Source organism: Pogona vitticeps, chromosome 11 (assembly GCF_051106095.1).
Source record: "Pogona vitticeps strain Pit_001003342236 chromosome 11, PviZW2.1, whole genome shotgun sequence".
Classification (NCBI taxonomy): domain Eukaryota; kingdom Metazoa; phylum Chordata; class Lepidosauria; order Squamata; family Agamidae; genus Pogona; species Pogona vitticeps.
In genome coordinates this window covers 20,683,637-20,711,626 of record NC_135793.1, presented here as the reverse complement: position 1 = coordinate 20,711,626, position 27,990 = coordinate 20,683,637, and the positions used below count along the sequence as shown (strand labels likewise).

Below are 27,990 nucleotides of genomic sequence, written 5' to 3'. Positions count from 1 at the left end.
CCGGTGTCAGTGGGCGTGGGAAAAAGACACCGCCCCCCGCCCCCGCCCCCCGCCCCAAAAAAGGCGAGAGAAGGAAAAGAAGAACCCCGGAGGGGAGGGGGAGGAGGCGTTCGGCGGCTCGGGCCCTTGCGCGTGCGCCGCCGGAGCGCCGCGCACGCGCAGTGCGGCCCGGCTCGGCCGCTGTGAGGGGGAAGAAGGCGGGCGGTCCGTCGGCTGAGGTACCGAAGCCGCCGGGGGTTTTGTGTTGTGGCTTGTGTTTCGTTTCCCCCCCTTTTCGTTTTTGGCTGCCATGTGGGGTCTCCTTTGAAAGGGCAGCGCCTCAGCCGCCGGAGGAAGAGGAGGAGGTTCGAGCGCCATGAACCTGAGGGGCTTATTTCAAGATTTCAATCCTAGGTAAGGGGACGTCGAAATGGGGTGGCGTGGGGGAGGGGCAGAGGGCTTTGTGGGGGGAGGGGGAACGTGGAGGGGGGGTAAAGGGGCCCCTCGGGGTCCAGAGGAAGGCGACCCCCCCAACTGGCAGTCTGTGACAAGGTTGGATAACGCCTTGGCGCCCCAGTGGCAGTTTGACTCCATCTCCCATCATCCCCGACCTTGGCCTGGCCTTGGGTGGTGGGAGTTAGACTCAGGCAGTATCTGGAGGGGGAAGGGACGCCTGCCTTTTCCCTGATCCCCTTTCTGGGGTGCACCCAAAGGGGGGAGACCGTCCAGGCCAGGGGTGCCCTTTCCCCAGTTTCCCTCCTCATTGGCCTCCTCTGCCCAGGGCTGGTTAGGATCCTGTGCCCTCCAGTCCCTGGAAGCGTTGTGGGTTCTCCCCGTCCGCCGGCCTTTTCCAACTAGGGTGCCTTCCAGATGTGCTGTACTACAGTGCCCATGAGGCTCGGCCACCCAGAGCAATCCTTCTGTTGGCACAGTGTTTCTGGAAAGCACCAGGTTGGGGGGTGGGGGGTCAGTGGCTCTGGGCAGACGGGTCATCCCATTCCTAATGGTAGTTATTCCTGTGACTGCAAGACAGTGCTTAAGGTGTGTATCGGGTATTGAAAGGTAAACTGCCCCTGGGTCTGGAGGTTCCATGAAGGTCTTATGGGTAGCAACTGTCGGGAGCTGGGATAGACCCTCTGGCTGAATGGACAGACGGTGCAAGATGTTACTTGTAGGTTTGAGGGTCATATTTAAGGGGAGGTGAATTCTTTTAATTGTTGATTTCTGGGAGGGAAGATTATGTCAATGGCTTGTTTTCTAGTAGTGACTTTGTGCCAGTGGAAATACTTTTTTGGATTTGCAAGAAGGGACATTGGCATTTTGTGAAATGCCCCCAAACCTCTTTAGTCCTCCTTTCTCCAGTCTCTTGAAGAGCTGAGCTTGTAAATTGAAGACCCTTTGGAACAATACAGGAGATGGCTTGGCCATCGGTGAAAATAAGGTGCTATGCCTTGTGTGTGTGGAACTACTTTCCCTACAACTGCACATTTACACCTGTGTCCATGTATTGGGTTTGTGGTGTTCTTAGGAATTTAGACTAGTGTAGGTGGGTTGCCAATATTCAGAGGAATCGTGCCCCAAGAGCAGGAAGCTCCACCATATTCTTAGGGGTTGTAGGTGTTCAGTGCGTTGCCTCTGTATTGTTCTCTGGGGGGGGGAATCATTTTGAGGATGAGTGAGGCTAAGACATCACAGCCAAAACCATTTATTGAATGGCAGAAGAAGGGCCTCCAGACCCAGGTTATTATAGCTCAAGGCCAGCATGCTGCTTGCTGCTACATATGAGATGAAATACACTGTCTTCTAGAGTGTTTATTATACAATATATCTCATTCCAAAACGCTGACGTTGATTGATTGATTTAATTTATATACCACTTCATTAGTGTAACATAATAACATTTTAAAAAATGACAGTGGAAATAACAAATTAAAAAAATAAACAAAAACCAACAAAAATAACATCAAACCACAAACAGTGCAAAATATACATACCAAAAGAGGCAGGGCACAAGGCAAAGAAAATTTAGTTGAGGTTGTATTCAGAAGTCTCTCTGAAATTGGTTTGCTTACCGTCTGGGTATCCGACAACGGTTATGATTCACTCGTATGGCAGCTATTGTGTGAAGCAGTTGAGAATGAGTGGCTTGACTAGATGTGAAATTTCAGCCAGAGGGTTTTGGGATCATACTGTCAAGAACATATGAGCAGCTGGGCTGGATTCAATCAAAGCTCCATGCACCTGTTTTCTTAGGGACTAGCTTGATGGCTCCAGAAAGATAAGAAGCAGGACTTGATTATGGTTGTTGTCCTTGGTTTTTCTCTAGTAGCCAGCATTCAAAGATACAGTATATTACCTCCAAAACTAGAGGTTCCAAATAGCTATTGTAGATATTTATTAGATTACCTCTGTTTTATCAGGATTGTCATTTTCTTTGTCCTCGGCCACTCCATTGGTTTAAAACTAAACTGAAATTTAGCTATAAAGCAGAAATAGATTTGGAGTTTTATTGGTGACATTGACCCCCCCAACCCTAAACGTCCTTGGTGTCTTCGTGTGTGTGTTAAATAGCATGAACTCTGGGTAGCAACAGTACCAAACATGAGTTCCCCAGGGCCTGATTTAAAACATACCCCTCCAGCGAATGGAGTTACTGTAAAAGATCTGGCCCTGTCCCAGTACCCAGGCAGACAGAGCAACAATTCAGCAGTTGTTCATAGGCCTTTATATTATGTAGTCTGCACATTGTACTAAATCTTTTCTGAAGCACTTTCAGATTGAACGTGCTTTCAGCATATTTTGATCAGGACAAACCCTGCCATGAAACTCTGGTTTATACAGATGGGAAAGTGAAAATGACATGGGGGGGGAGCTGGGAGTTATGAACTGTTTGTTTCTTCCACATCAGAGACATTTCGTTCCCCATATGATTTTAGATTACACTTCCTGTAATCTCTGACTATTTGCTGTGCTGTCTAGGAAGGATAGGAGTTGAAGTCCAACAATAAATAGAGTGACATGGGTCTTCTACTGTCTTACATGAAATTGGGGTTTCAGCAGCTTATCATCATCGTGTCAATTCTGACTTATGGCACCACTTTTCAGGATTTTCCAGGTAGAGAATATTCAGGAGGGGTTTACTGTTCCCTTCTTCTGGGGGCATTCTGGGACTGTGCAGCTTGCCCAAGGCCACACAGGTTCATTTTTCTCCCAGGAGGCCGGGTGGAGAATTGAACTCCCAACCTCTGTCTCCACAATCAGATACCACTGAGCTGCTTAACCTTCAGAAGATACTTTGGTGGTAAGGCCTCACTCACATCATTCCATCATAATACTAAAGGGGGATAGTATCCATTGAGGTATATTTTTTTAAAAAAGGAATAAAGGCTGTTGGACACCCTTCTCTTCTGATCAGGAAGAGGGGCCCTCTCTGTTTTTGGAGAAAGATGAGGCCTTCTAGCAGTTGCCTATCCAAAGGAATGCCATGCTTGCTTTTTAAGAGTCTTTGTAAAAGCAGGAACTCCTGCTGCCCTGTGGAGGGAAGCTATTGGGGAACATATGGCCTTCCAGATGTTATTGAACTGTAATGCCCATCAGACATAGACAGCATAGGCAGTGTCCAAAGGGCCATCTTCAAGTTAAGTTGGACTTACTTATTTTGCTCTGCAGACTTAAATCATTAGGAACATTTGGATTTGTTTTGTATTGAGAAGAACATTCTCTTTAAGTTGTGTGTGTGCATGGCCGCACGGCGTTGCATTGGTGCTGTGCACCTGCAGCCAGTGTTGCCACCCAGTTGGTTCCAGTTGCGGCTGGAGCCCCATGGACGCAAGGCAGGGCCCCTGCCTAGCACTGGTGTAAATTAGAGGGAACATTGATTGCGAGTCCTTAACAGCTAATTCAATGACTTTGTAAGTGCATGTCTGTTCCTTTTAAAAGTAATATAGTAGAAGTATGGAAGCACTTTATGAATGTACATTGTTTGCCTGAACAGTTGATGCTAGTATGTAGGTTGCTTTGTATCTTTCAGAGCCTTTTAAAAAATATGATAGTGCCTTTTAATGAGGTAAGCAGTGCAGCAGTACTTAATGTTGATATCTGAAGCCTTGTATATTCAGTGTCATAGATCTCTTTTGGACTACTTTGAAATACCTGCCATAGCAAAATTCGTGTCCTGGAAATGCAGGTTCCTTGAGATGAGCACTTTGTGTTTTCTTTTTTCTTGTATTCATTACAGTTGTATTGCTGTACAATATGTGTCTGGATAAAGTTGAATGTAATAGCTTGTATAGGATGAAGAGTCTTGTATTTTGTGCCTGAACACATCTGACTTGGAACTTGGAATACTGTAAGCATATCTGGTTTGGTAATGATCTTAGTTCCTTTTGGACATCTCATAAATGAGTATAACACACTTAGCCTTGTTCCACCTATTTTCTGCAACTTCAGCATGATGACACATCTGGTGATGGTGGCTGCTCCCATTGTTGCCTGTCCACTCTGTTGCAGAAACATAGTGTCCCAAGGTTGCTCATCATGACATTGGCATAAAGCCAAGCATGAATTTCAATGTTATGCTGGTGTATTTGCTCCCATTTTGTTCTCATCTCCATATTGTCTCTGTATCAAACACGTATTTATAACTGCGGCGTCTAAGATCGAGTCATAGCTGGCGGCATAGGCTTCCTAACTCATAATCTCCCTTCCTTTGATTGTGTTGACTGAATAATGGCAGCTTGAAAGCAGATGCTTTAGTGTTAGTCAGCTTCCCAGTGGGAGCAGCTGGAGAAAGACTCCTGTGTTCTTTGTTAATGAGCTTTCTTTTCTTTTTTTTATGGACAGAAGGGCAAATACTGCATTAAAGGATATGCAGGATTACCACACACTTTGTGTGGAGAGAGGGATTTGTCACTTCAGAATAATTTTTAGGACAATTAAAACGGCAAGGAAGACCAATGGACTGCTATGATGGATACTGGAACATTTGATTTGTATGTTGGCTTGTTTCAAGCAAGCCACAGTTAAGGTTAAGTTCAGTTTCTTTGGTCTTGGTGATAGAACAGACCATGGTTAGGTTGGGGCAAAAACCCTAACAGGAATCAAAAACTTCCTCCTTGTGGCTAGGTTGAAGGAGAAGACATAATTTCTGGTGAGATGAAGTGTATTCCCATCATGATAGACCATGGTTTACAGTGGTGCCTGGATGTCGTCTGTGTATCTTATATAATACAGTACAAACATGTTTTGCTAGATAATTTCAAAAATGCATTTCCTTTGTATCAACTCTGTACTATTCTGGGCTATGTATGTGTCATGAGAATTCAAAATATAAAAGGAATCACATCTTTCTAGTCTCATATAATGCAATAAAAGAATTTGTCACCATCTGATTATAAAAGAATCAGATTGAGTTCTTTGTGCCATCCTCTCATAAATACTAGTTTTTGTCAGAAATTTTAGTTCACCTTGATCTCTTATTAAAATATTATACTTATAGATGAAAGCCTGTTTTTCATGACATACTGCGTCCAATTTCAAAAGCATAACATATTTCCACTTTTAAAAAGTGAATCATATGCAGGATGCATTAATTTCCAAGGACAGAAACATTCATCTGTTGTATCTAAAGAATTGGGCTGCAGTTCACAAAAGCTTATGCCAGATAAAACATGTTACTTAAGATGCATCAAGATGCAAAGGTTTCATGCAACCACCTTAATTAGTAAGGCACCATCAGACATAGTGTTGATAATACAGTCTCTACTGATGTGTGATATAACTTTTTATCCTGAAAGCTAAATGATAACAATTTGTATTCCCTCCTATATATCTGATTTGGAAGACAACTTGCCTTAAAGTTATAAAATTCTTCTCTTTTTACACAGCAAATTTCTTATCTATGCATGCCTGCTGCTGTTCTCGGTTTTGCTTTCTCTTCGTCTGGATGACAAGATTCAATGGAGCTATTGGGCAGTATTTGCTCCAATATGGCTGTGGAAGTTAATGGTCATTGTGGGTGCCTCAGTAGGAACTGGAGTATGGGCACGGAACCCACAATATCGGTAAGAACAATATGCTTTCTTATCTTTGGGGATGTCAGCTGTTCTGTGATGAAAGCACTGAATGCTTGTGTAGGCACTGTTGCCACATCAGTGTAGTTTTATTACTGTTGGCCACAAAAACATATTTGTATTTAGTTTAGTAAGTGTCTGTGGCCATAGACCCCTTTGCAAACTGGCTTATATTGAGTCAGACCATCGGACCACCTACCCTGTTTCCCCTAAAATAAGTACTAACCTGAAAATAAGCCCTAGTATAATTTTTCAGGACACTGGTAATATACAGTTGTGTTCAAAATTATTCAACCCCCAATGCTGTAAAGGGCTTTAGGGACTATAGTGTACATTTGGAACTGTATTCAGAATGAAATCCTACAAGGACGTTTTAAAGAACCAAATGCAACTAAAATAACGTCAATTGTTTATGTAATACAGTAGTAAATGTTTCTTTTGTGGTTTCTTCATTGCCACAATTATTCAACCCCTTAAAGACTACCACTCTGAAGAAGAGAGGTTCATTCAGGTGTTTCCCATCAGGTATTGAAAACACCTGTGGATGTCACCGAGCACCAATCAAGCATAATAAGCACCAATTAGGCAGCTTTAAAAGGACTGTGATACTCAGCTCCTTCTAGACATTTACTGGTGTGGTTACAAACATGGTGAAGTCAAGAGAATGGTCCAGGAAGACAAGAGAAGAGGTGATTTGTCTTCACAGGAAGGGCAATGGCTATAAGAAGATTGCAAAGAAGTTAAACATACCAAGAGACACCATAGGAAGCATCATTCGCAAATTCAAGGCAAAGGGCACTGTTGAAATGCTACCTGGTCGTGGAAGAAAGAAGATGCTGACTTCGACTGCTGTGCGCTACCTAAAGCGTAGAGTGGTGAAAAGTCCCTGTGTGACTGCTGAGGAACTGAAAAAAGATTTGTCAGATGTGGGTATAGAAGTTTCAGCTCAGACAATAAGGCGCACACTGCGTAATGAAGGTCTCCATGCCAGAACCCCCAGGCGCACCCCCTTGCTGTCTCCCAAGAATAAGAAGAGTCGACTGCAGTATGCCAAAAGTCATGTGGGCAAACCACAAAAGTTGTGGGATAGTGTTCTGTCGACTGATGAAACAAAATTAGAACTGTTTGGGCCCATGGATCAACGCTATGTTTGGAGGAGGAAGAACAAGGCATATGACGAAAAGAACACCTTGCCTACTGTGAAGCATGGTGGAGGGTCAATAATGCTTTGGGGTTGTTTTGCTTCTGCAGGTACAGGGAAGCTTCAGCGTGTACAAGGTACCATGAATTCTCTTCAGTACCAGGAGATATTGGATGAAAATGTGATGCAGTCCGTCACACACCTGAGGCTTGGGAGACGTTGGACCTTTCAACAGGACAATGATCCCAAGCATACCTCCAAGTCCACTAGAGCATGGTTGCAGAGGAAAGGCTGGAACATTTTGGAGTGCCCATCGCAGTCACCAGACTTAAATCCGATTGAGAACCTCTGGTGGGACTTAAAGAAAGCAGTTGCAGTGCGCAAGCCTAAGAATTTGACTGAACTGGAGGCTTTTGCCCATGAAGAATGGGCGAAGATACCCGTAGATCGCTGCAAGACACTTGTGTCAAGCTATGCTTCACGTTTAAAAGCTGTTATAACTGTAAAAGGATGTTGTACTAAGTACTAAGATTGAATGTCACTTGGGGGTTGAATAAAAACTAATAATGATGTGAGCACAGAAAAGACATTTGTGGTTATTTCATTATAAACTTAAGGTTATATTTCTCTGACCTACAAGTGCCTCTTTCATGTAAATGTAAGCAAGATGACTGAATGATCAAAATCAATGTCAAAATGGCCAAAACATTCAATTTCAGTGGGGGTTGAATAATTTTGAACACAACTGTAAGCCGTACCCCCAAAATAAGCCCCAATGAATTGACACCCTGCCCTCCACCCTTGTGCAGCAAACAGAAGATGACATGATGGCATTTGTACAAATGTAGATTGTTGTACATGAAAAAATAAAACATCCCTTGAAAATAAGTCCCAATGTGTTTTTGTTTTTTTGGAGCAAAAATTAATATAAGACCCTGTCTTATTTTCAGGGAAACACTGTAGCCATAGGGCAGTAGCAGCAGTTATGCCTTTCTGTTGAGGGAATTTATCATCAGATATGGGTAACGCATGGAGACGAAGACAAGCCAGATGCCTGTGAATGTTTACTTGAGGTGGTAGTATAAACTAACAGTATTAATTCTCTGCTTCTCTGCCCCTCTTTAGAGCAGAAGGAGAAACATGTGTGGAGTTCAAAGCCATGTTGATTGCAGTAGGCATCCATTTATTACTGCTGATGTTTGAAGTGCTTGTCTGTGATGGAATTGAGAGAGGAACACGCTATTGGCTTCTAGTCTTTATGCCGCTGTTCTTTGTGTCACCGGTATCGGTGGCTGCATGTGTGTGGGGCTTTCGCCATGACAGATCTCTGGAGGTGAGATTCCTGGTTTGCGTATTAGGTGTCTACAAGTGTGACGGATTGGGTTTAATTTATCTGCTTTATAAATAGAAACTTAAAATTATGATACAGCTGCTTCTTAGAATTCCTTTAGACTGATTTTTGTATAACTATTATGTTTCTACTAGATTACGGAGAGAAGTGTGTGAGTTTGAGTAATAGTGCCTGTATACTATACTGTCTTATTTGAAGTCCCTCATTAATGTTGAACTGATATTTTAATTCTTCTATTCCACTGATTATATGCCTTGTCTAATAACATCTAAAGAACAAAAGCCAATGTTCCAACATATATATTTATTTAAAATACTTTTACCCTGACTTTGTCCTTTAAAAAAGGTGGCTTACAGAGTTAAAAGACAGTATGTCAAATTCACAACAGTGAGTGTACAATACTGAAAGGATCAAACACATGCCACACTTTTTAAAAAAAGTTAAACAAAAGCAGCACCAAAACACAAAGCAGTAAAGTACAAAAAACCATTAAACGCACACACAGAGAGACACACACGCACGCCCCATCTCATCTTTGGGAGCAGCAACAGAGAAAGCCCTCTCCTGTGTCCCCATCAAATGCACCTCTGAAGGTGGCAGGACTGAGAGAATGGCCTCTCCTGATGATCTTAACACCTGGGCAGGCTCATAAAGGGGGAGGCAATGCCTGAGATAGCTTGAACCCAGGATGTTTAGGGCTTTATAGGTTAGAACCAGCACTTTGCATTGTGCCCAGAAATGGATCAGCAGCCAGTGGAGCTGCTGCACCAGGGAGGTTATGTGTGCCCTGTGACAGCCCCAGTTAGCAATCTGTCTGGCATATTTTGGGCCTGCTGAAGTTTCCTGATACTTTCCAGAGGTGGCCCCACATAGTGTGTTACAATATCCAGCTAGGATGTGACTAAGGCAAGTGTCACCATGGCCAAGAACAGGTGCAGCTGGTGCACTATGCAATATTGCATACTGAATTACAAAATACTTGGAGATTTTTGTCTGTTACACCAGTGGCCCCCAACCTTGGGCCTCCAGATGTTCTTGGACTACAGCTCCCAGAAGCCTTCACCACCACCTCTGCTGGCGAGGATTTCTGGGAGTTGAAGTCAAAGAACATCTGGAGGCTCAAGGTTGGGGACCTCTGTGTTACACTACATCATCCTATTGCAAGCTCCCTTTTATTCTGATAGCCCTGCTTTTTTTCTTCCCTAGCTGGAAATCCTGTGTTCCGTAAATATTTTGCAATTCATCTTCATTGCTCTTCGTCTGGATGAAATTATCAAGTGGCCATGGCTCGTATGTAAACTCTCCTTATTTCTGATGCTGTTTTAAAAGCTCTCATATTTTTAAGTGTGTACTGTAATGGCAATTTTATTGACATGGGAGAGTTTTCAAACATGCAGTTCCCTTGCTTTAATTCAGAATGTTACAGGTTCTTCGTAGACAATTGTCAAGCATTGGAATTTGCTGTAATCTGTCTCAGGATAATTGCTTGATATTTTCCAGGTTCAGACCTGTTTCTCTGTAATATTACCTTCTCTTTTTACGCACCTCCAACCCAAATAAAAGGGGCCATAGAGAAACTCCTAAAGAAGTTTTAAAGTAAGAAGTGAACAAAGCTATTTAGACAAAGTTTAAAAATAAGTTTTACTGCTAATGCAAACCTTCTTAAAAGTAGTTTGCTTTATATCCCAACTATGGTATCACCTTTGAGATAGCCAAGTAAAAGATTATTGTTAAAGACACAAATCGTAGTCTTCATTTGTAAATGAATCCAGAAATATATGGTGTAAAACTGGCTTTTCAAATTGAGGGATGAATAGCTTTTCTGAGTGATTCATGACAGGCTTTTTCTCTTATTTCCAGGTTGTCTGTGTTCCTCTGTGGATCCTGATGTCATTCCTGTGTTTGGTTGTACTGTATTACATTGTCTGGTCTGTCCTATTCTTACGCTCAATGGATGTGATTGCTGAACAAAGGAGAACACATATAACAATGGCTATCAGTTGGATGACAATCGTGGTTCCATTACTCACCTTTGAAGTAGGCAGAACTTATTTACTTAAGGATAGTACATTGACTGTGAAATAGTTAGGATTTTAGAGATTGTCGGTGTCCTGTATTTGTACTGGGTCAAGAATGACTGGTTTTTAGGGTTCCACTGATTTTTGCACCATGACTGATCTCTAAACTATAAATGCTAAACATATTTTCAAACAAGTGTTTATTTTGCATAATTTCTCTCACTTTTGAGAGTCACAGGGAGCTATGCAAGATGTGGAGGCCCTGCCATAAAAACTTTAGATCCTACAACACTCCCTTGGGGTCTCACCATGAATTACCGAGACAATTCCAAGTTTTGCAAGAGCAAACACCAGAACGTTTACTGACTCTGTCGTTTTTTTCATCCCATATCAAATTATGGCCTACAGTCAATCCTGTTTATAACCTGTTTTCAGGGAGGACTTTTTGTGAACAAAGCTGGTGGTGTAAGATGGCCTGTAGACATGGATTCTAAAAGAGTTTGGCAACATCTACAATTTCAGCAATGAAATGTGATGCCAATGCATAGGTTGTGGGTTTTTCGAGCTTTTTGGCCGTATTCTGAAGGTTGTTCTTCCTGAAGTTTCACCAGTCTCTGTGGCCGGCATCTTCAGAGGACTGGAGTAGGACTTGAAAAATATATTCAGCCCTTGGATATCGCAGTATCTAGGAGGCCAAAATAAAGCTTAGTCTTTGGTTCTAATATATAGGATTATGAAAAGCACAAAACTAAAGTTACCCATGTTGTTTTGCTAGATACTGCTCGTGCACCGACTGGATGGCCACAACACGTTTTCATATATACCTATATTTGTTCCTCTTTGGCTTTCACTGATAACTTTAATGGCAACAACATTTGGACAGAAAGGTGGCAATCACTGTAAGTATATAAGAGAAATCTCTGCTCATGTTCTGCAGCAATAACATTAGCTTTGTTAGTTAAATATACAGAAGAAAAAAGTGGTAGTATATTTGTTGATCAATTTCTTTGCTGAGTGAATCTTTTTTGTTTGTTTGTTTTGTGTAGGGTGGTTTGGAATTCGCAAAGACTTCTGTCAATTCCTACTTGAAATTTTCCCCTTCCTAAGAGAATATGGAAATATTTCCTATGATCTGCATCATGAAGACAGTGAAGAAACAGAAGAAACCCCTGTCCCAGAACCTCAAAAAATAGCTCAAATGTTTCGAAAAAAGACTGGTGTTGTCATTACTCAAAGTCCTGGGAAATACGTTGTGCCACCTCCCAAACTAAACATTGATATGCCAGATTAGAAACAAACTCAGAATCAATTGTGGTACCCAGCCAGGAATGACTCTTCCCTTTTAAACCACAACCGGGGGGGGGGGGGGCAGGGGGGGAGATCAGTGGCCAACATGTTTTTTTCTCACACTTTTGTTTCAGTTTGGTTATAAATAGAGAATTATGCCCCAGTGGTTTATAATGTAGATAGTGGAGATCTGTGTTAACATAATTTCTTTGAGAATTTCCATAAATTTGCATTTGAAATACTACGCCAGTAAAATGAGTGAAAACATCCTAGCCACAGCAAAGTTCACAAGTGGAAAAGATCTTATCAACTCTCTGTTTACAGAACATAATTTACATTTATGTTCAGGTATGAGCATTGAACTTGTGTAGAGTTCATCAAAAATTTCAGATTTTTTCCAATCGTGATGATTCATTTGAGATATGATCCTATGGTTGAAACCAGGCCAGTTCTTTGTTGGGGCAGGATCTACTAAAATCAGTGGCCTTTGTGTGCATGCCACTGCGGCTGGATTGCAGCCACAAAGTGTCAGAAGAGTGAAAGGGAGGGCTTGTACTTGGGAATCTTCCTGACTGGTTGAATTAAAAGCTTGCCTGTATAGTATTTATATGAACTTTTGGCAATGTAATATATTTTTAAAAATCTGTACAGTATAAATATATAAAAGTATTTTTTAAATGGTGTATGAAAAGCATAGTCTATTGTGAGTGGTATTTTGTGTTATTCTGTAAAGTTGCCTTCCATTTATGTTGAAGTACCATAGTTATATGGTGTTATATCAGCATGCTCCTTGCATCTTCATTTCCTCATGAACACCGTGTTTCTGGCATGTCCTCAGGTAGGACTTGAGGGTTCTTCCTTTATTAATGGATCAAATTACCTTGATCAAGGTATGTAAACTGTTGTGTAAATAGCTACAATATTTTTACTGTGTGGAGGGGAGGGGTACTGTCTTTCAAAATAAGAAATGATTGCTTTTCCATTTTTGTTAAAATGTTACTGCTCAATAATACCTATTTCTCAGCTCCCCCATTTTTTGGCTGTTCAATAAAGTATCCTCTTGAATTGCATGTATTATCCTTCTTCTTTTTTACATAGTTTTGTATGTATTTGCACATACAAAAAATCCCTGCTAAGTCAAGAGAAACGAGGCATGACAACATACTGAAACTAACAAAACACTAAAAAAGATAAAATATTGAGAAGATAATAAGTATAAAATAATCATGAGAGAGAACAAATATGTTATAGTGGACAGACATGGAGAGAAATATTAAGAGTGTCTGAAAAATTCCAGATGCTATCTGGAGATGTAGAACAACTAAAATTGAGGTGTGGGCAATAGATAAGGCATTAGAAAATTATAAGTAGACATAGTTTATATAAAGTTTATAAACAGTGGTTACCCAGTTACATGAAAATACAAGGGAAATACCAATTATGGAGTGAGAAAAGGAGACATAATCAGTCTGAAACTGTTTATAACAGCATTAGAGAATATGTTCAAAAAACTTGATAGAGCATGTAAGGAACTGTTATCAAGGAGAAATGATTCAATCATCTTAGATATGCCAATGATGTAGTACTTGTAGCAGATAACTTTGATGACTTACAAAATATGTCGATAAAAATGAAAACTGAGAGAAAGTGGGTTTAAAACTAAATAAAAATAATGCCCAGTCAGGAGAAAAGTAGGAATACTGTAATTATGGTTATCATACAGAATACGTACCAGAATATATTTATCTGGAGAAAGTAATACAACATGGGAAATCTACTCAGAAAGTAGGGGTGGGGAGATGAGTAAGAGCTGCATGATCAACTTTCAATAGACAAAATTCTTGAAGAAAAATTACTTCTCTAAAATTAATACCAGTTTATGACATGTGTGTTGCCAGCACCTACCTATTCTGCATAGATTCTAACTAAATCCATAATGGACAAACTTGTGAAAACTCAAGAGCAATGGAAAGATGGGTGCTAAATATTAGACCAATAAAGAAATTAGGCCATTCACCAAAAACAAATTGTGATAAAAGAACAAATAGCATAATCAGGTAGGGCTTGATAGATAGGGAATGGAATAAAGAAGTAAAATGGTAACCTTGGATTGGAAGAAGTAGCTGTAGATTGATGGATGGTTGATATTAATAGATCAGTAGGATTGTAATGAATTAGAATAGCTCAAAAGGAAATTTTTGGAAGCAAAAAGGGGAGGTATGCAGCACTGAATATCAATGGGCCTATAGAGAAGATAGTATGTTGGCAGAGTTTAATGCACATGCACTTGTAATTATTACTTTCCTTCTGTTTTGAAAGTATCTAAAATTCATGATACAGTAGCATGTTCCACTTTCAAGAATGTGTGTTTTAAACTGGTAGAATATAGTGACACACTTTCTTCACTATGGGGCTTTAGATCCAAGCATGACATTGTTTAGGCTGTTATCATTTGGAACTCAGCAGTAATTATAGGTATTTCCCATCTTAGCAGTTAGTAATGGCAGCTCTATGAAATTAATGACATCCAAATGTCTTAGCCTTAACGACTCTGCACAGATCTTGCAAATTAAAGGCCATTATTTCCTTTATTGAATCAATGCATCCCATGTTTTCCTACTGCCTCCCACTTTCCTTCAGAACTTGTCTCATGTCCCTCATACCAAATGGAAGCCAGCTGCTGTGTGCTGCTTTTGACTCCTCTTGAATAGCCATTGTGTTAATTTCTGTTGTTCAATGAATATATATATATATGCTATTTAATATCTTGTCATTATGATCTCGTTTGCTAGGAAACCAAAGTTCATTTTGTGATGTCATACCTGCACAAGATAGACTCATTGTGATGCTCTAGAACTCCTTATTGAAGCTCCCTGCTCCCTGGCATCATTTTTAATAGACCTGCTGCTGTCTTATCAGCATGGTTTAACCAATACATAAATGGCTACATCTGGAAAGAATTACCTGACTGAAAAAAGAGAGGTGGAGGTGGGTGTTCCTACTGCACAAACGCAACACCTTTTGGCTGAAGATGAATCAGTTCATTCCACAATCTCCATTTCATCTACTCCTCTGCATGATAAAACAGCAGCTGGTGACTCAGCCTTAAGGTCTATACTAGAAGAAAATGCTTTTCAAGCTTTGAGTGTTGAACCCTGGGCAAAAAGGCCACGGCTCGCTCTCTGTGATGATGGTTCCCTTGAAGACAATGATTTTCTATCCCTTACCTTCCCAAAGAAACTCTGGAAAATTGTTGAAAGTGATCAATTTAAATCCCTGTGGTGGGACGAGGATGGGAATTGTGTAGTGATTGACGAAGAACTTTTTAAAAAGGAGGTCCTAGAAAGAAAAGGACAATTGCGCATCTTTGAAACTGACTGCATGAAAAGCTTTATTCGTCAGCTCAATCTCTATGGCTTTAGCAAGATGAGACAGAATTTCCAAAGATCTGCCTCTCTTGTTGAATTTTTAGCTGAAGAAAAAGCTGCTTATGCATTTAGCAAGGTAAGATCTAACTATGACTTCTGTAAAACATAAAGATGACTGGAATTTATAGCTCCCTTGCCTTTATAGTACCACACAGGTTCAATCCATACCTCAACTCTACCTACTAATGCAGGACAAAAACAGGGACCAAAGGAAGCACATTCTCCAGTAGTAGGAGAGGGAATTCAGAGTGTCTGCCTGACTATGAGTAGATATGGTATAAGATTATGTGTACTCTCCCTGTATATAAATCAGAGAAATGGTGAATGTTTTTTCTTGGCTACTTCCAAGTCCCTAGATTTTAATTTCAACAAGCTTGGGTTTATGTTAGCAAGCAAAGTGTTGATTCCATTGAAATGTGAATTTGGACATTTTCTTCAGGATGGGGCTATCAAATACACCAAAACCTAATGTAAATAGATGATAAGGTATCATCATGGCTTCAGGAGAGCCATTCCCGTAGAAAAATGCCGTATGTTTCATTTGCTATTTGCCCTAATTCTCACAAACTTCCTTCAAGTACAAGAAATAATGCTCAGGCAAAGCAGCTCTTACAAATTATGGTGGTTGCTCAATGTTATTTCAAGTCTGGATAAAAATAAAACCTTTTCTGTATACATGTCAGAAAAGCGTACTTGCTTAAACAGAGCAGTTTACACAGGCAACCACCACAACAAAATGCTATGGACACTTCATATTGCACAATTCTGTTCCAGTCCTTAGGACTACACTGAGTTGCTCACTGCAGTGCTTTATAAAGACTTGCTGTTGTAATTCAACAACATGTGCACACTGCCTTTGTCCAGTACCTTTCCTTTAATTTGGACCTGGCTTCAAGTTATCTGGTGAGACGCAAATCTGCACATAGTGTGTGAGACACATGGCAGATGTAATTAACACTGAGGTGTGTTAAAGAGAGAAGGTTAAATAAACCAAAACGGCAAGTATGTTGATAAAAATAAAAGAAATGCATGTAAAATGTAAAGTGCTACAAACAGATGAACTTCTGCTAAGGAACAAATTAGCAAAGCAAACTCATTGAGATGTCTTGATAAAGGTGGAAGAACGAAAAATAATATCCAGGAAAGAATGAGAGTTGAATTATCTGGAAATGGGAATTTCTAAAGGATGATGTAGTGAGGTTAGTCTACTGCTTAATGCGAACAGTACCTTTTACCAGCTAAAAACATACAACGGGAATTTATAGACCAGAGAACGTGTAACAAGGAAACAGGTAGAACAAGATGACAACTGTCCAATGTTTATGTGCACATGGGGCTCTAACTACCACAGGAATGTGACATGGTATCTCACATGGTGCACAAAAGTCACACTATGTGAAATTGCACAGCAGCTTCTGAAGTTGGAGTTCCACACACATACATACTGAACAGATGCTGAATTTTATTTTCTTAACACTTCATGAATGGGTATAAAAGCAGATAATCAGTTTGCAGTGCACCCATAGGCTAAAATCCAGTAGCAAGTTGCAACTAAAGTGAATGGGGGGGATTTGGTGGGTCAATTCCACTAATTCAATACTCTAGTTGCCACTTACTGTTAGGTTCCAGCCACGGAGTTAAAAGCTACTTTTCTAGTTAATCAAAGACAAAGATGTCACTGAGATTAAAAAACAAAAACATGTATCATTCAAATTATGGGCATTTAGACTGTCAAAGAAACAGCATGAGTACCAACATTCCTATGAACTGAAAGATGCTATTTTCAGTCTTTTGTTTCCAGCATCAATTACATGATGCCAATAATGTGACTCTATGCATATACTTAAAAGCAATTTTTATTGAATGTAGTGGTGTTTAAGAGATACAGAATTGCAATATAAATGGCCTTGGATGGCAAACAAAACCCTTTGTTCCTTCATTCTAAGTAAGTTTGTTTCATTTGGTACACCGGGAAGCACATGATTATAAACTAAATTTATCTGAAAAAAAATTAATCCACCTGTTGGGACTGGCAATTTAGGAATTAATCTATGCTGGTTTTTTCGAAGGTGATATTACCAGCATGGACTAGGACTCAAGAGCCCTGGGTTTGAATCCCCACTCAGCCATGGAAACTCATGGGGGGGGGTTAGAAATGGAAAAGCCATTTCTTAAATTTCTCCTCAATTCCAACTTGACATGATATAACAATAATTATCCCCAGTGGAAAACCTAATTTATGCAATTTCTCCAAACAGAGCATTCAATTTAACTGAATTTTAACCTTCTCAAGTCATGCTCCTAGTCCTTGGACAAAGGCAGCATATAATTTTTCAATCAATCAATCAACCAACCAACCAACCGATTTTCCATTTGATATTCGGTCACTTTCTTCCTTCATTGATTACAAAGTCTGCATCTTAGTACTACTGACTGAGCCCTAAAACTAGATATTGGGGTATCAAACTGCTGTCACATGTTATTGCCATTTTTTTAGGGTGAGAACACTATACCTCAAAGTCTTCTAGAGGAGGACCCTATCTTTAAAAAAATCTAAATTCTGGATTAAGTCAAATTCTGCAGAACTATACATCAACTTGCTTTTTTTCTTTCTATGGAATTAACTTATTTAATAGGTGTTCAAGTTTATATGTTCCTGAGAATATAGCCTTCAGACAATGCCTCCCATATGTTTTATAAAATAGCAACTGCCTTGTTAACATATGTTTGCCCAGTTGTTCACCTTTCTGAGTTACAGTCTCTACTAATTTCCACAAATGTTCAATTCAAGAGTATGAGGCTCTCAAGTAGGCTAAGTTAATTTTAGATTTGAAGCAAGACTACATATTTCAGGATCAACAGACACAGCTTAAAGTTAACATTAATTCTTCCTCTTTTTTTAAATCCTAGTTGCAATTCTATCATAACCCAAATTTTAAGAGAGGTTGTCCTCACCTTCTTGCAAGGTGCAAGAGAAGAGTGGGAATTAAAAATACACCACCCATGGCTTTCTCATTAGAGGAAGACTTCCATGAAGACAGCCTGATGAGCAGGTCAAGGAGTCCTGAAGATTCAGCTACTCTTGGGCCCGCTTCCAGAGAGAACAGCTTCCTTGCAAGCTCTCCAAAGGACAAATTGCACAAATGTGGACTCCGAAAACCTGCCATGATCAAGTGTCTTGCTGGAGCTGCAGCCCGTTTGAGAAGTGGATATGCTCCTTCTCCTCCAACCCCTTTGAAAACCTCTGAGCAGATGGTGCCAGAGGACAATGATAATACAATCAACCAGCTGGCTCCTTTCCATTTACCCCAGCACAGCAGCCATGCTCGAGTCAACACACACGAGATAGACTCAACTACCACTACATCTGCTACCTCCTTGTATCATGTCATACCTCCTGTACCCAACAACCCCTTTGCACCAGTGATGGGGCTGCCAGCTTTCCCAACCATGTATCCAGACTTATCAGCTATGCAGGCTCACTGGGCTAGCTTACTCCCATTTTGTAATCCATGGTTCTCTATGCCTATGATAGCAGCAGCGTCTGCAATTTCCATGTCAAGATCATCCCATCATCGAACGCCTTCGTACCACCATTGCCCAAACTGCAACTGTTCATCAAACACATCTGCTTCCAAAGCAGTTGGGCCCAAAGCCACAGAAAACATGGGGTACCACCGATGAAGCAAAGGGGAAACTGAAAAACTCAAGGCCCTCTTAAAACAGGGAAATTCACCATGGCATGGACTGAAGAATAAATTTCTTACTTCCCTTTCTTTCTGTCTTGTTTACCTAGGTTAGTTTTTGTATTTTTTTTTCATCATGGTTGGATTAGTAGTAATTTGTTTCTACTCAATGGTCTAATTATGCAACAACGATGGCAAGGGCAGCTGGGCAACCTGTGGGGGCAATAATTGGATTTATCTGGGCTGTCAGCTTTCTGCTGCTGCTGTAGAAGGACAGTGAAATCCACAAGCATCTTAAGAATTTTGTCTGGCCTCTGTGGAAATTGAGTTGCAGCTAGACGCAAATAGTTGGACTGCACAAGGGATGTAAAATACCTCTTAGGTGTTTTCTTTCTTGGTGTGATTAAGAAATAAAACATGTGGCTAAGACAACCTTGAGAATCAGATCGAAGATTTAGAAATCTAAGAATAGATAGAATAGTTTATTTACAGCCCTTAGACCAGTCACATATGCATAAAACCTTATAATTTCTAACTTTCAATATTCCATTAGAACATGTTACCATGCATACACCTGGGAGCTACTATCTAGTTGGAGTTTGGCTTCCGCAATTGAAGTATTGCCGCACAGAATTTGGAAAGTTGGCAGGTGATCTGCGTAGATGTGGGGGGGAAAAGCCCTTCTACAAACTAATTTGATAGGGAAGAATTTGAACCAGGGACTTTATTTATCTCTATTATGTGGATACTGTCCTCTGTCACTTAGGTAAGGGTTTTCAAAATGTTTTATTGGAACAACTGCATTGTGACAAGCAATTTTCTATATTCGAGGCTATTCAAGGTAACTATCCTACAAAATAAGATGACGCATTCATAGGTTCACAGTAAGCATCTATTACATTATAGTGCTGTGGGTCTAGAGGGGTCAAGGATAACCACATAAAACCAATAGAGCATAAGAACAGGTATTGGCCTTACTTCATTTCCAAAGAATAGGAGATGACTTGCTTAAGGAAACAGCACTGTAAGAAAAGCCACATTACTGAGGACAGGTTAGTTCTGCTAGTTAGTTCTTTCTTGTTCATCATCTTCAGGAAAGACAAACAGTTAGTATGAATCGGTCTGTACAGATTGTCAGTACATGTGATTGGTGAAATATCCTTTTCAAATGTTAGAACAATTAAATACCTTTTTAAAAGGTTTACTTTCCCTCTTACAGGTTTCAACTGTTGTGTAAGGCATTTACAACTTGCATCCTTATCTTTTTTCATCTAAGGTACTAGAGAAAAAATAATACTGCCAAGCAAATGGTGTATCCAGAATTATACACCTTGAGCTATTCACTTGGTTTCTACTAATTATCTTTATTCTCGTAAATAAAAGTTAAGATAGTTAATCACATTCTGTGATGTACACCTGTTTACATAAAGTGACATCACTTGTTTGAGAAACTGTTGGCAATGTTCAGTCAGTTCTTACAATGTATTTGATGACGGGCTGGACAAAATGCTTTAGCACTATGGGGCAGTATGTAAGTTGAAATGACATTATTTTTTTCAATCCTGCAAGTCTCTGTAAGCAGTGACTTTGCAATAATAGGATACACCCAACGTGAAGCCAGAATTTGACTTCCAGCCACTTAGTTTTGTCTTTTCTCTAGTTTTACAAATGTTCAGGGCTGATGAGACCAATGGTGTATCTGGGACAGAAAACTGGTCTCTGAAATTCTTCACCCCGTTGTGGCAGCTTCAGACTTGTTACTGAATGCATTCATATAAAATTGGTGATGCTTCCTGTTACAATTGGGATACTGTGCAGAGCTACTCAAAGATAATGAAGTTACCAGAAAAAGTCTAATTATGATATCTCATTATGATTGCTCAGTGAGGTCTAAACACATTTACAAACTGTCGGGGTCCTTCTATTATGACACATAGTTTGACAAATGTATGTGTGCATGAAGAACAACCAATATTTAAAAATAAAAATCAGTGCTTTTAATTCATCTACCTTCAGCCATCTTACATTTTGTTACTCTTGTTGTGGAACAATGGAGCGAGATCTTAGAAGCGAAGTTATGTTGCTTACACCAATGGGTAATAATTATGTACCATAGAAAAAATTGTCATCTAAATAGAGAACAGTAGCTCTGTTCAACCTCAAGGGAGGAAGGGGGGGGAAGCTTCGAAGCTGCCCTGAATTCCTCAGTAAGGAGGAAACAATGGAAACGGTTACGTCTGAAATTGCTTTGTTTGCTAAAAGCCATTTCATGCAGTTCACTAAGCTGTGAGTCCTCCAAGCATGCTATGCTTTATTCTGCATAGAGACAACTGCACTGAGTGAAGTGCTAAAATGATACAATTCATAAGCATTCTATGATTTGTCCATTTTTAGCTAAATCTATCTCCCTCAGCACTGCCAACATTAAGTTTTCTGTCCTACCTTTTTAATGTAAATACATTTCTGTGAAAATTAAAAATGCAAAGTGAAATGGTCCAAAGACATGTTGATATAATCTAAACAAAAACACTATTTCTCCTAATAGGCATGTTGAAACAGTTATACCATTTTAAAAAACAGGGCTCCTTAATATAGTAAAATAGGATTATATGGCATTATGTTATGGATTTGGGAAGCAGAGAAATGCTATGGGAAGTTCAGGGTTAGAAGGAAAAATATAAACAGTAGTAACAGGCCTAGAATGGGGTAGAATGTGATTGTTGCCATGGGATACTCTAATATTGCAAGAGGGTGGTGGAAACACCATTGTTTTTATGGTTTTAAGGGTAGGAGAGACGGGCATAATGTGTTCAAGCATAGAGACAGACCTGATGAAAAACTTCCTAAGGTAATTAAATGAAAGCGTGTTTATCACTGATGGTGAGAGAACATAGTGTACTGATGAGAATGATTATGGCCCTTCCCTTTTCTGCCACTATGTTTAATGGGATGAAGTTTGATTGGCTGCTGTGCAAAACAGCAGCTTACTCCTTACTATCTCCCCATTCTGTAGCTTTTAAAGTATGAGGACTTCTGCAGGAACAAAGAAAGTCCGGCAGAGTATTTGTACGAAGCTTCTGTCCAGAGAGTCTGGATCAGACTGGTTCACTTCTTACAGGGATAAACTACTATGGTTGGCTGTATTATTTATTACTGGATCAAATGCCTAGTAAGATCAGCTTGCCAAGAATGAAGACGTTAGGGGAAAATACATTTATTTGATTTTTAAAATGCAGGTGCCTATAGTAGTAATTCATAGTTATCCAGGTAAAAGAAATCCCTTAATGTACACACATTGGGGGCCCTAAGAGTTGATTAGTACTCCCCAGAAACTACTGTAAATGTCCAGAAACAGCAACGTAGTTCAGAAAAGGTCTCTGTTTCACTTAGAACAAGCATGATCAATAAATCTTCAGAATGAACCTTCAGCAGGGTTCTACATAAGGAATCAATTCCTCTGGAATGTCTACCTGCCAGACATCTTTGTGCCCTCGTGCAGGAATTGGTTCCAGCAGCCATCTGGGGTTTGAAACAACAGTCAAATATTTCTGTTCCAGGCCTAAGAGTATCGCCTTATTTTCCAGCACCAAAATGTCTTCAGGAGGTAAGTCTTCTGTACATTGTGATGTCTCTCCAATGTCAATAAGCCCTGAATTTTAAAACACAAACAAGGCTTTAGTTTTCTTTCTGAAAACAAAATACATTTTATCTTTTTTTTTTTTTTTTTGGTTTATTTGTATTCCAAAGACCTGTATATTGTCCTTCAGTCTGAAATGTAAAAATACCACAATAAAGGATTGATAGTAATATGAAACATTAAAAACAGTCACAAAAATAAATTTTAAAAAAAGATTTAAAGGCCTGGGAGGATAACCGTATAAGTTCCAGGCGAGCCTTTCTGGAAAACCATTCCACCGTGAGCCGCCACAGGTGAAAAAGCTCACTGCTTGCTTTCACAAGAAGAAAACAAATGAAAGGTAGTATAAGGCAGCTCTGTATGACAGCAGTCACAATTTGTTCTTGCTGCTTTGCAACCTTCACATTTTATCTCTGTATGTTTTTGCATTCCAAAATTCAGAAAAACTGTGACAAAAGGAACACAGTAGCTGCAGATCAACCAGAAACTAAGCAGTCTTTAGTCAGCAATAGAACATGGGGTGCATGCAAGGTTCTGTCTAAGGCAGGGGTCTCAAACTCAATTTACCTGGGGGCCGCTGGAGGCAGAGTCTGGGCCGCATCGATTTTCCGCCAAGTGGAGCAAGAGCTGGAGGAAGCCCCCCAGGAATTTCCTTAGCCCAGCTAGGGCTCCAAGGAGGAGGAGGAGGGGCGCACAAGCCCTCGTCACCAGCCACGAACCCCCCTGGCTCCTTCTTCACTACCACCACCACCAGCAGCAGCAGGACAAAGAAGCGGAGAAGGGAGGGACCACCAGTGACTGCCTAGCCGGGGGGAGGAGGGCATGACATAAAATGTTAAAACCCTCACAGAATCGCCTTGCCAAAGGAGAAAAGCCCCCATTGGTATCCGCAAAATTAAACAGAATGGGGTGGGGGCCCCATAGGTGCACACGCACACAAACAAACACACACACACAGAGGTCCGGCAACCTTCCTCTAAAGGCCCCCCTCAAAAAAAGCACACTCAATAGCAGTAGCTACCCCCCATCACGACAGGGGAGCAAACTTTGCAAGATGAGCCCAGGCAGCCTCCAGAGCCAAGGCGGCTGAAGCAGGAGGAGGAGGAGGAGGAAGCACCGCCAGGCACTTAGGCAGCCGCTGGCTGGGCTGATGCTGGGGGTGCCGAGAGAGAAAGAGAGCCAGAGAGCTGCTTTCCTGGAAGAGGTGGCAGCAGCGACAGCTGCTGTTGGTGGCGCTCTTTGAGGAAGGGCCAGGAGCAAGCTCCGCTCTCAGGCATCACTTAACAGCAGCTCAGGCGCTCGGGGAAAGGGCTGGCAGCGCACCTCGCTCGCCGGCTCTCCCCCAAGACAGCGCCTCTTGCACCCTCCATACAGAACTGCAGCCTGCTAGCCAGAAGACAGGCAGGCTGGCTGGCAGGCTGCAGTTCCAGATGGAGGGTGCAAGAGGTGCTGTCTTGGGAGAGAGCCGGTGAGCGAGGCGAGGCTTTTTTTTTTTTTACTTTTGACAGCAGAGGACACGTGGGTGTTTCAGGGGGGCAGGCAAGGCGGGGGCCACAAACTATCATCCGGCGGGCCCCAAATGGCCCCCGGGCTGCATGTTTGAGACCCCTGCTTTATGGTTATCCCCCCAAATATTCGGGTTCCTTCCCTGAATGGTCAATTTTCATTTTAAAAAAATTACAATTCCTGTCCTCTTGCCCAAAGGCCTGAAACAGAAGCTTGCAAAACAAACCTATGCCACCGTCACTTACCTGCAATAACACCTCTGCCAAACTTTTCACCATCTTCTAATAACTCTTCAATCTGAGTTGGTGTCATGCCAAGTCTGTTTGTGAGAATGTCTTTCCAGGTTTCATCATCCCAGTCTTTAAAAGCAATGTGAACAGCAAGAGTGCAAGCCTTGTATTCAGCTAACAATGGTCGCCAACGAGTCTCTATGGTTTTGACTTCATTTAAAACCAACCCGGCAAATGGCTGTCTGAAGGAAAGGCATGGAAATTTCATTTTTCTTCCACCTCCTTCTCTCCTTCATCACCTTTAATTTCCAAATAGGAGGGGGGAGAAACACCAGATTTAAGAACAATTTTTCTCTTAGTAAGTCTTCAAGAGCATGTTTAATATGCACGGCTGAAGTGACATCATAGCAATTCACAACAGCCATGCATTCCCCTACCCACCCTGAATAGTTCAAATCAGTCAGTCCTTGTCAGACAGAACTGCTGCTGTTTAAATCGCTGAGAATAAATTTTCCGACAGGAAAGAAACTTACTAATCAGCACGCCCCACACATTTCAGTAAGTTTTCTTCAGACGAAGCTCCAAACTTCCATCTTTCTCCATTGACCTGTTCCTGAACATTTTTATAGCCTGACAAACAGAAATATAGCTATTCTTATTTAATCAGTTCTTATTTAAACTTCATGACTTCTTAAGATGAAAAGGGCAATCTTGTGGCCATTAAATACTGAATTATTAAAAACGTGGCATCAGTTTGGTGAAAACAGATGCATGCCCCTGTGGCATTTCTGCCAGCTCCATATGTTTAAAGCCACAGAAACCACAGCAAAAGCAAAAGGTGTCAATCTCTTCCATCTACACAGACACCTTCCATAGATGAAAGAACCCAACTCGCTTGGATCAAGCATCTCTCTAGCATGCCTACAACTGCTAGCCATGGTTAGTCAGTCGTTGTTTCAAATTCCTCAAGCAGGGCATGACTGATATGTGGGATGCCATCCAGTCAGAAATGAAGGCAATCCTCATCACGGCTTTCAAGGCAAGTAAGATATTTAAAGAGTGGTTTTTTTTTTAATCAGCTCTCTCTCCAATAGTTTCCATGGCTGAATTTGAACCTAGGTTTCCCAATTTCCTAGTCCATCCCTCTATCCACTCCATCCATCACCTTGTGTATCTAGGGCAGTGATGGTGAACCTATGGCACGCGTGCCACAGCAGGCACACAAGAGCCCTCTCTGTGGGCACATGAGCCATAAATTGCTATTGAGAAATAATTACCTGTGCTCCGATCCCGGATTTTGGCACTCCCTTCTGCTGGTGCAGTGGTCCAGCGGAGGGGTGCAATGGCGACCATTACCAGTCTAGCCCAATGGGGGACTGGAGGACCAGTAACTATTTCTTTGTTAATGTTGCCCATGGGGGGGGCGAAATCCCACTCATTTAACCCTTGCAGTGCAGGAGCAGGTGTGTTTTTTTTTCTAAACTAAAACCTCAGCATTTGGGTTTTAATTGCACAATTGGCACCTCGAAATAAAAAACTTGATTTTGTGTTGCAGTCAGGGCACTCGGGCTCAAAAAAAGGTTCACCATCACGGATCTAAGGGCAGAACGACCTTCTGTAATGGGGGTCTGTAGCCCTATTTAAAAACCTATTTAAGCGTCAGCCTACTATGCGATCAGAAGAATGAGGCAGAATTTATTTTATTTTAAATTGCAAACAAGTCACAGGTTTTATGCCCAAGCAAAAGGAAACACACACACACACACACACACACACACACACACACACACACACACACACACACACACACACACACACACACACACACACACACACACACACACACACACACACACACACACACACACACACACCCCTGGGTGGCGACCAGCCCCCGACACGGACAGACACACACACCCCCAATCGCCCCACCCGTGCCAACAAGCCCCGACGGGACACGTCCCGCCGCCATCGCGTGCCAAAAAGAGAAGGACGCCAACCCGCGGGCCAGCTAGAAGGAGCCGCTGCCCTCCTCACAGAGGTGTCTTTGGACTACAAACCCCATTATCCCCAGACAACTCCCAGCGACAGGGCCCCCCGTCCCGTCCCCTCCGCCGCCGCCGGCCTCCCCAGAGCGTGCGTGCGCGCGCGTGCACGGCCTTCCCACAGCTTGTTCCCGCCTCCCTTATTTATTTTACCTCAGACGCGAAGCCCCCCTCACGAAGGCAACTCCCCGCCGCGCGCGCCGCGCCGTGAGGGGAGCGGAGGGAATACTAAGATGGCCGCCGGGCGAGGCCCGCCTTTCGCTCTTTCCTCCTCCTCCCCTCAGGAAGGCGGCGGGAGGTGGGGGCTTCGGCGCCCTCTTTTTCTTTCTCCTCCTCCGGTGTCTCTCGAGCCAACAACCCCTAGCCTGCCTGCCTGCCTGCCTGCCTGCCTGGTCTTTCCTTCCTTCTCTTTGCAGCTTCTCCTCCTGAGGGGAAAGTCACGGCGCTTCTTCGCCTCAGGGAGGACAAGAGGAAAGCGAAGCGAAGCCGAATTAAGTCGGACGAGGCCGGCTGTGTGTCAACACAGGAGCTTCGTTTCCTTTCATTTAGTTATTTTTCTCTTTTTTTGGAGGAAGCGCTGAGGACGACATGGCCCAAAGCGGCGGCGGCAGGAGCTTTTTCCTCTAGTCTTGCCTCACGACAGCCCTGTGAGGTGGGCTAGGCAGGGAAATAGGAAGGGACTTTATAACATCGAAGAATCCTGTGGTATACCTTTAAGCCTTGCAGGTTGACTTTGAACTGTTCTGGCCTCTCAACAGCCTTCTGAAGGTGACTTGGCCTGAGGTGTGGTGCTGCCTCAGGTTCGCTTATTTATTTTGTATTAAAAAGAAACTATTATGACAAACAAAATGAAAAAAAATGTAACTAAAATGTCAGAGAGATACATTGAAACGGAAGGAGAAACACAGCACCCCTTGGGACTTACCAATTTGCATCATTTTATTACATGCTTCTTTTTATATACTATGTTGCCCTGTTTCTCTCCAAAAGCATAGTGAATCCTCACTGGGAGTAAAAATTTTCCCTTCTCAAGTACATGTTACATTTTTTGTTTGTTTGTTTGTACCTTACGTTTCTGCTAGAAAGGTGCACTCAAGGTGGCTTACAATCTTTGTAAGAAAAAAGAGTAAACATTCTTTAAGTAATATGGAATTTCACTATATTATTTTGTGTTTTATAGTTCTGGACTTAGTGGCAAAGCACTACTCTAGGCGGTGAACAAAAATAAAAGTAACAAATTAACCAGAGAAACAATACAAAATTTGTAACATAATATAATAAATAATAGTCAAAGGGAAAAAACAATCAAGATTTAAAAAATATCATCTGGCGACAATCCAGTATAGGCCCTTAATTTTAAAACAACATAAAATCAAGTAAAACCAGCCCCATCTTATGAATGTTTAAAATCAGCTAAATGCATTAAAACCATTAGCATCAACTGAAAGTAATGTTAAAAGCAACACAGCAGGGTAGATCTTCTAACTTGACAACAACCTGGCGAGGTAAGCTTGGCTGAAAGATGGTGAGTGTCGCTCAGACAAGATTGAACCATTCTTTGAGGCTAAGTTGAACAATGGTGGCTGGCCGTGGTTTATGGGAAAGGGATTT

At 41.5% G+C, this 27,990-nt stretch overlaps 3 protein-coding genes across 6 annotated transcripts; 2 read left to right on the top strand and 1 right to left on the bottom strand.

Annotated features, from left to right (window-relative positions):
* The first annotated feature begins 100 nt into the window (after window positions 1–100).
* TMEM185A (transmembrane protein 185A) lies at window positions 101–12,917 on the top strand. The gene is made up of 7 exons (XM_072981323.2): window positions 101–393; window positions 5,865–6,041; window positions 8,317–8,524; window positions 9,749–9,832; window positions 10,403–10,579; window positions 11,336–11,459; window positions 11,607–12,917. The coding sequence occupies exons 1-7, from the start codon at window positions 356–358 to the stop codon at window positions 11,849–11,851; spliced, it is 1,053 nt and encodes a 350-aa protein (XP_072837424.1). The 5' UTR covers window positions 101–355; the 3' UTR covers window positions 11,852–12,917.
* Window positions 11,935–26,768, bottom strand: LOC110082988 (protein EOLA1). Of its 4 annotated transcripts, none has more exons than XM_020801016.3 (4): window positions 26,533–26,768; window positions 24,868–24,964; window positions 24,350–24,633; window positions 11,935–22,610 (listed from the first exon to the last, which is right to left on the bottom strand). In XM_020801016.3, the coding sequence occupies exons 3-4, from the start codon at window positions 24,600–24,602 to the stop codon at window positions 22,387–22,389; spliced, it is 477 nt and encodes a 158-aa protein (XP_020656675.2). In that variant the 5' UTR covers window positions 24,603–24,633; window positions 24,868–24,964; window positions 26,533–26,768; the 3' UTR covers window positions 11,935–22,386. The 4 variants fall into 4 exon arrangements, with proteins under 4 accessions (XP_020656675.2, XP_072837426.2, XP_020656676.2 ...); XM_072981325.2 differs by lacking the exon at window positions 26,533–26,768 and adding an exon at window positions 26,395–26,459; XM_020801017.3 differs by lacking the exon at window positions 24,868–24,964 and having other exon boundaries at window positions 26,533–26,766.
* LOC110082987 (heat shock transcription factor, Y-linked) lies at window positions 12,411–22,743 on the top strand. Its single transcript, XM_020801015.3, has 2 exons — window positions 12,411–15,351; window positions 18,186–22,743. The coding sequence occupies exons 1-2, from the start codon at window positions 14,788–14,790 to the stop codon at window positions 18,957–18,959; spliced, it is 1,338 nt and encodes a 445-aa protein (XP_020656674.2). The 5' UTR covers window positions 12,411–14,787; the 3' UTR covers window positions 18,960–22,743.
* Window positions 26,769–27,990: the final 1,222 nt, after the last annotated feature.

Excerpts from the sequence above, each read along its gene's own strand:
- TMEM185A (XM_072981323.2), top strand. The coding sequence starts at position 356 with ATGAACCTGAGGGGCTTATTTCAAGATTTCAATCCTAG. Across the intron at positions 9,833-10,402 it reads TTATCAAGTGGCCATGGCTC|GTTGTCTGTGTTCCTCTGTG; the intron begins GTATGTAAACTC and ends TCTTATTTCCAG. Across the intron at positions 10,580-11,335 it reads TTCCATTACTCACCTTTGAA|ATACTGCTCGTGCACCGACT; the intron begins GTAGGCAGAACT and ends TTGTTTTGCTAG.
- LOC110082987 (XM_020801015.3), top strand. The coding sequence starts at position 14,788 with ATGGCTACATCTGGAAAGAATTACCTGACTGAAAAAAGAGAGGTGGAG. Across the intron at positions 15,352-18,185 it reads CTGCTTATGCATTTAGCAAG|TTGCAATTCTATCATAACCC; the intron begins GTAAGATCTAAC and ends TTTAAATCCTAG.
- LOC110082988 (XM_020801016.3), bottom strand. The coding sequence starts at position 24,602 with ATGAAATTTCCATGCCTTTCCTTCAGACAGCCATTTGCCGGGTTGGTT. Across the intron at positions 22,611-24,349 it reads TGGCAGAGGTGTTATTGCAG|GGCTTATTGACATTGGAGAG; the intron begins GTAAGTGACGGT and ends TTTAAAATTCAG.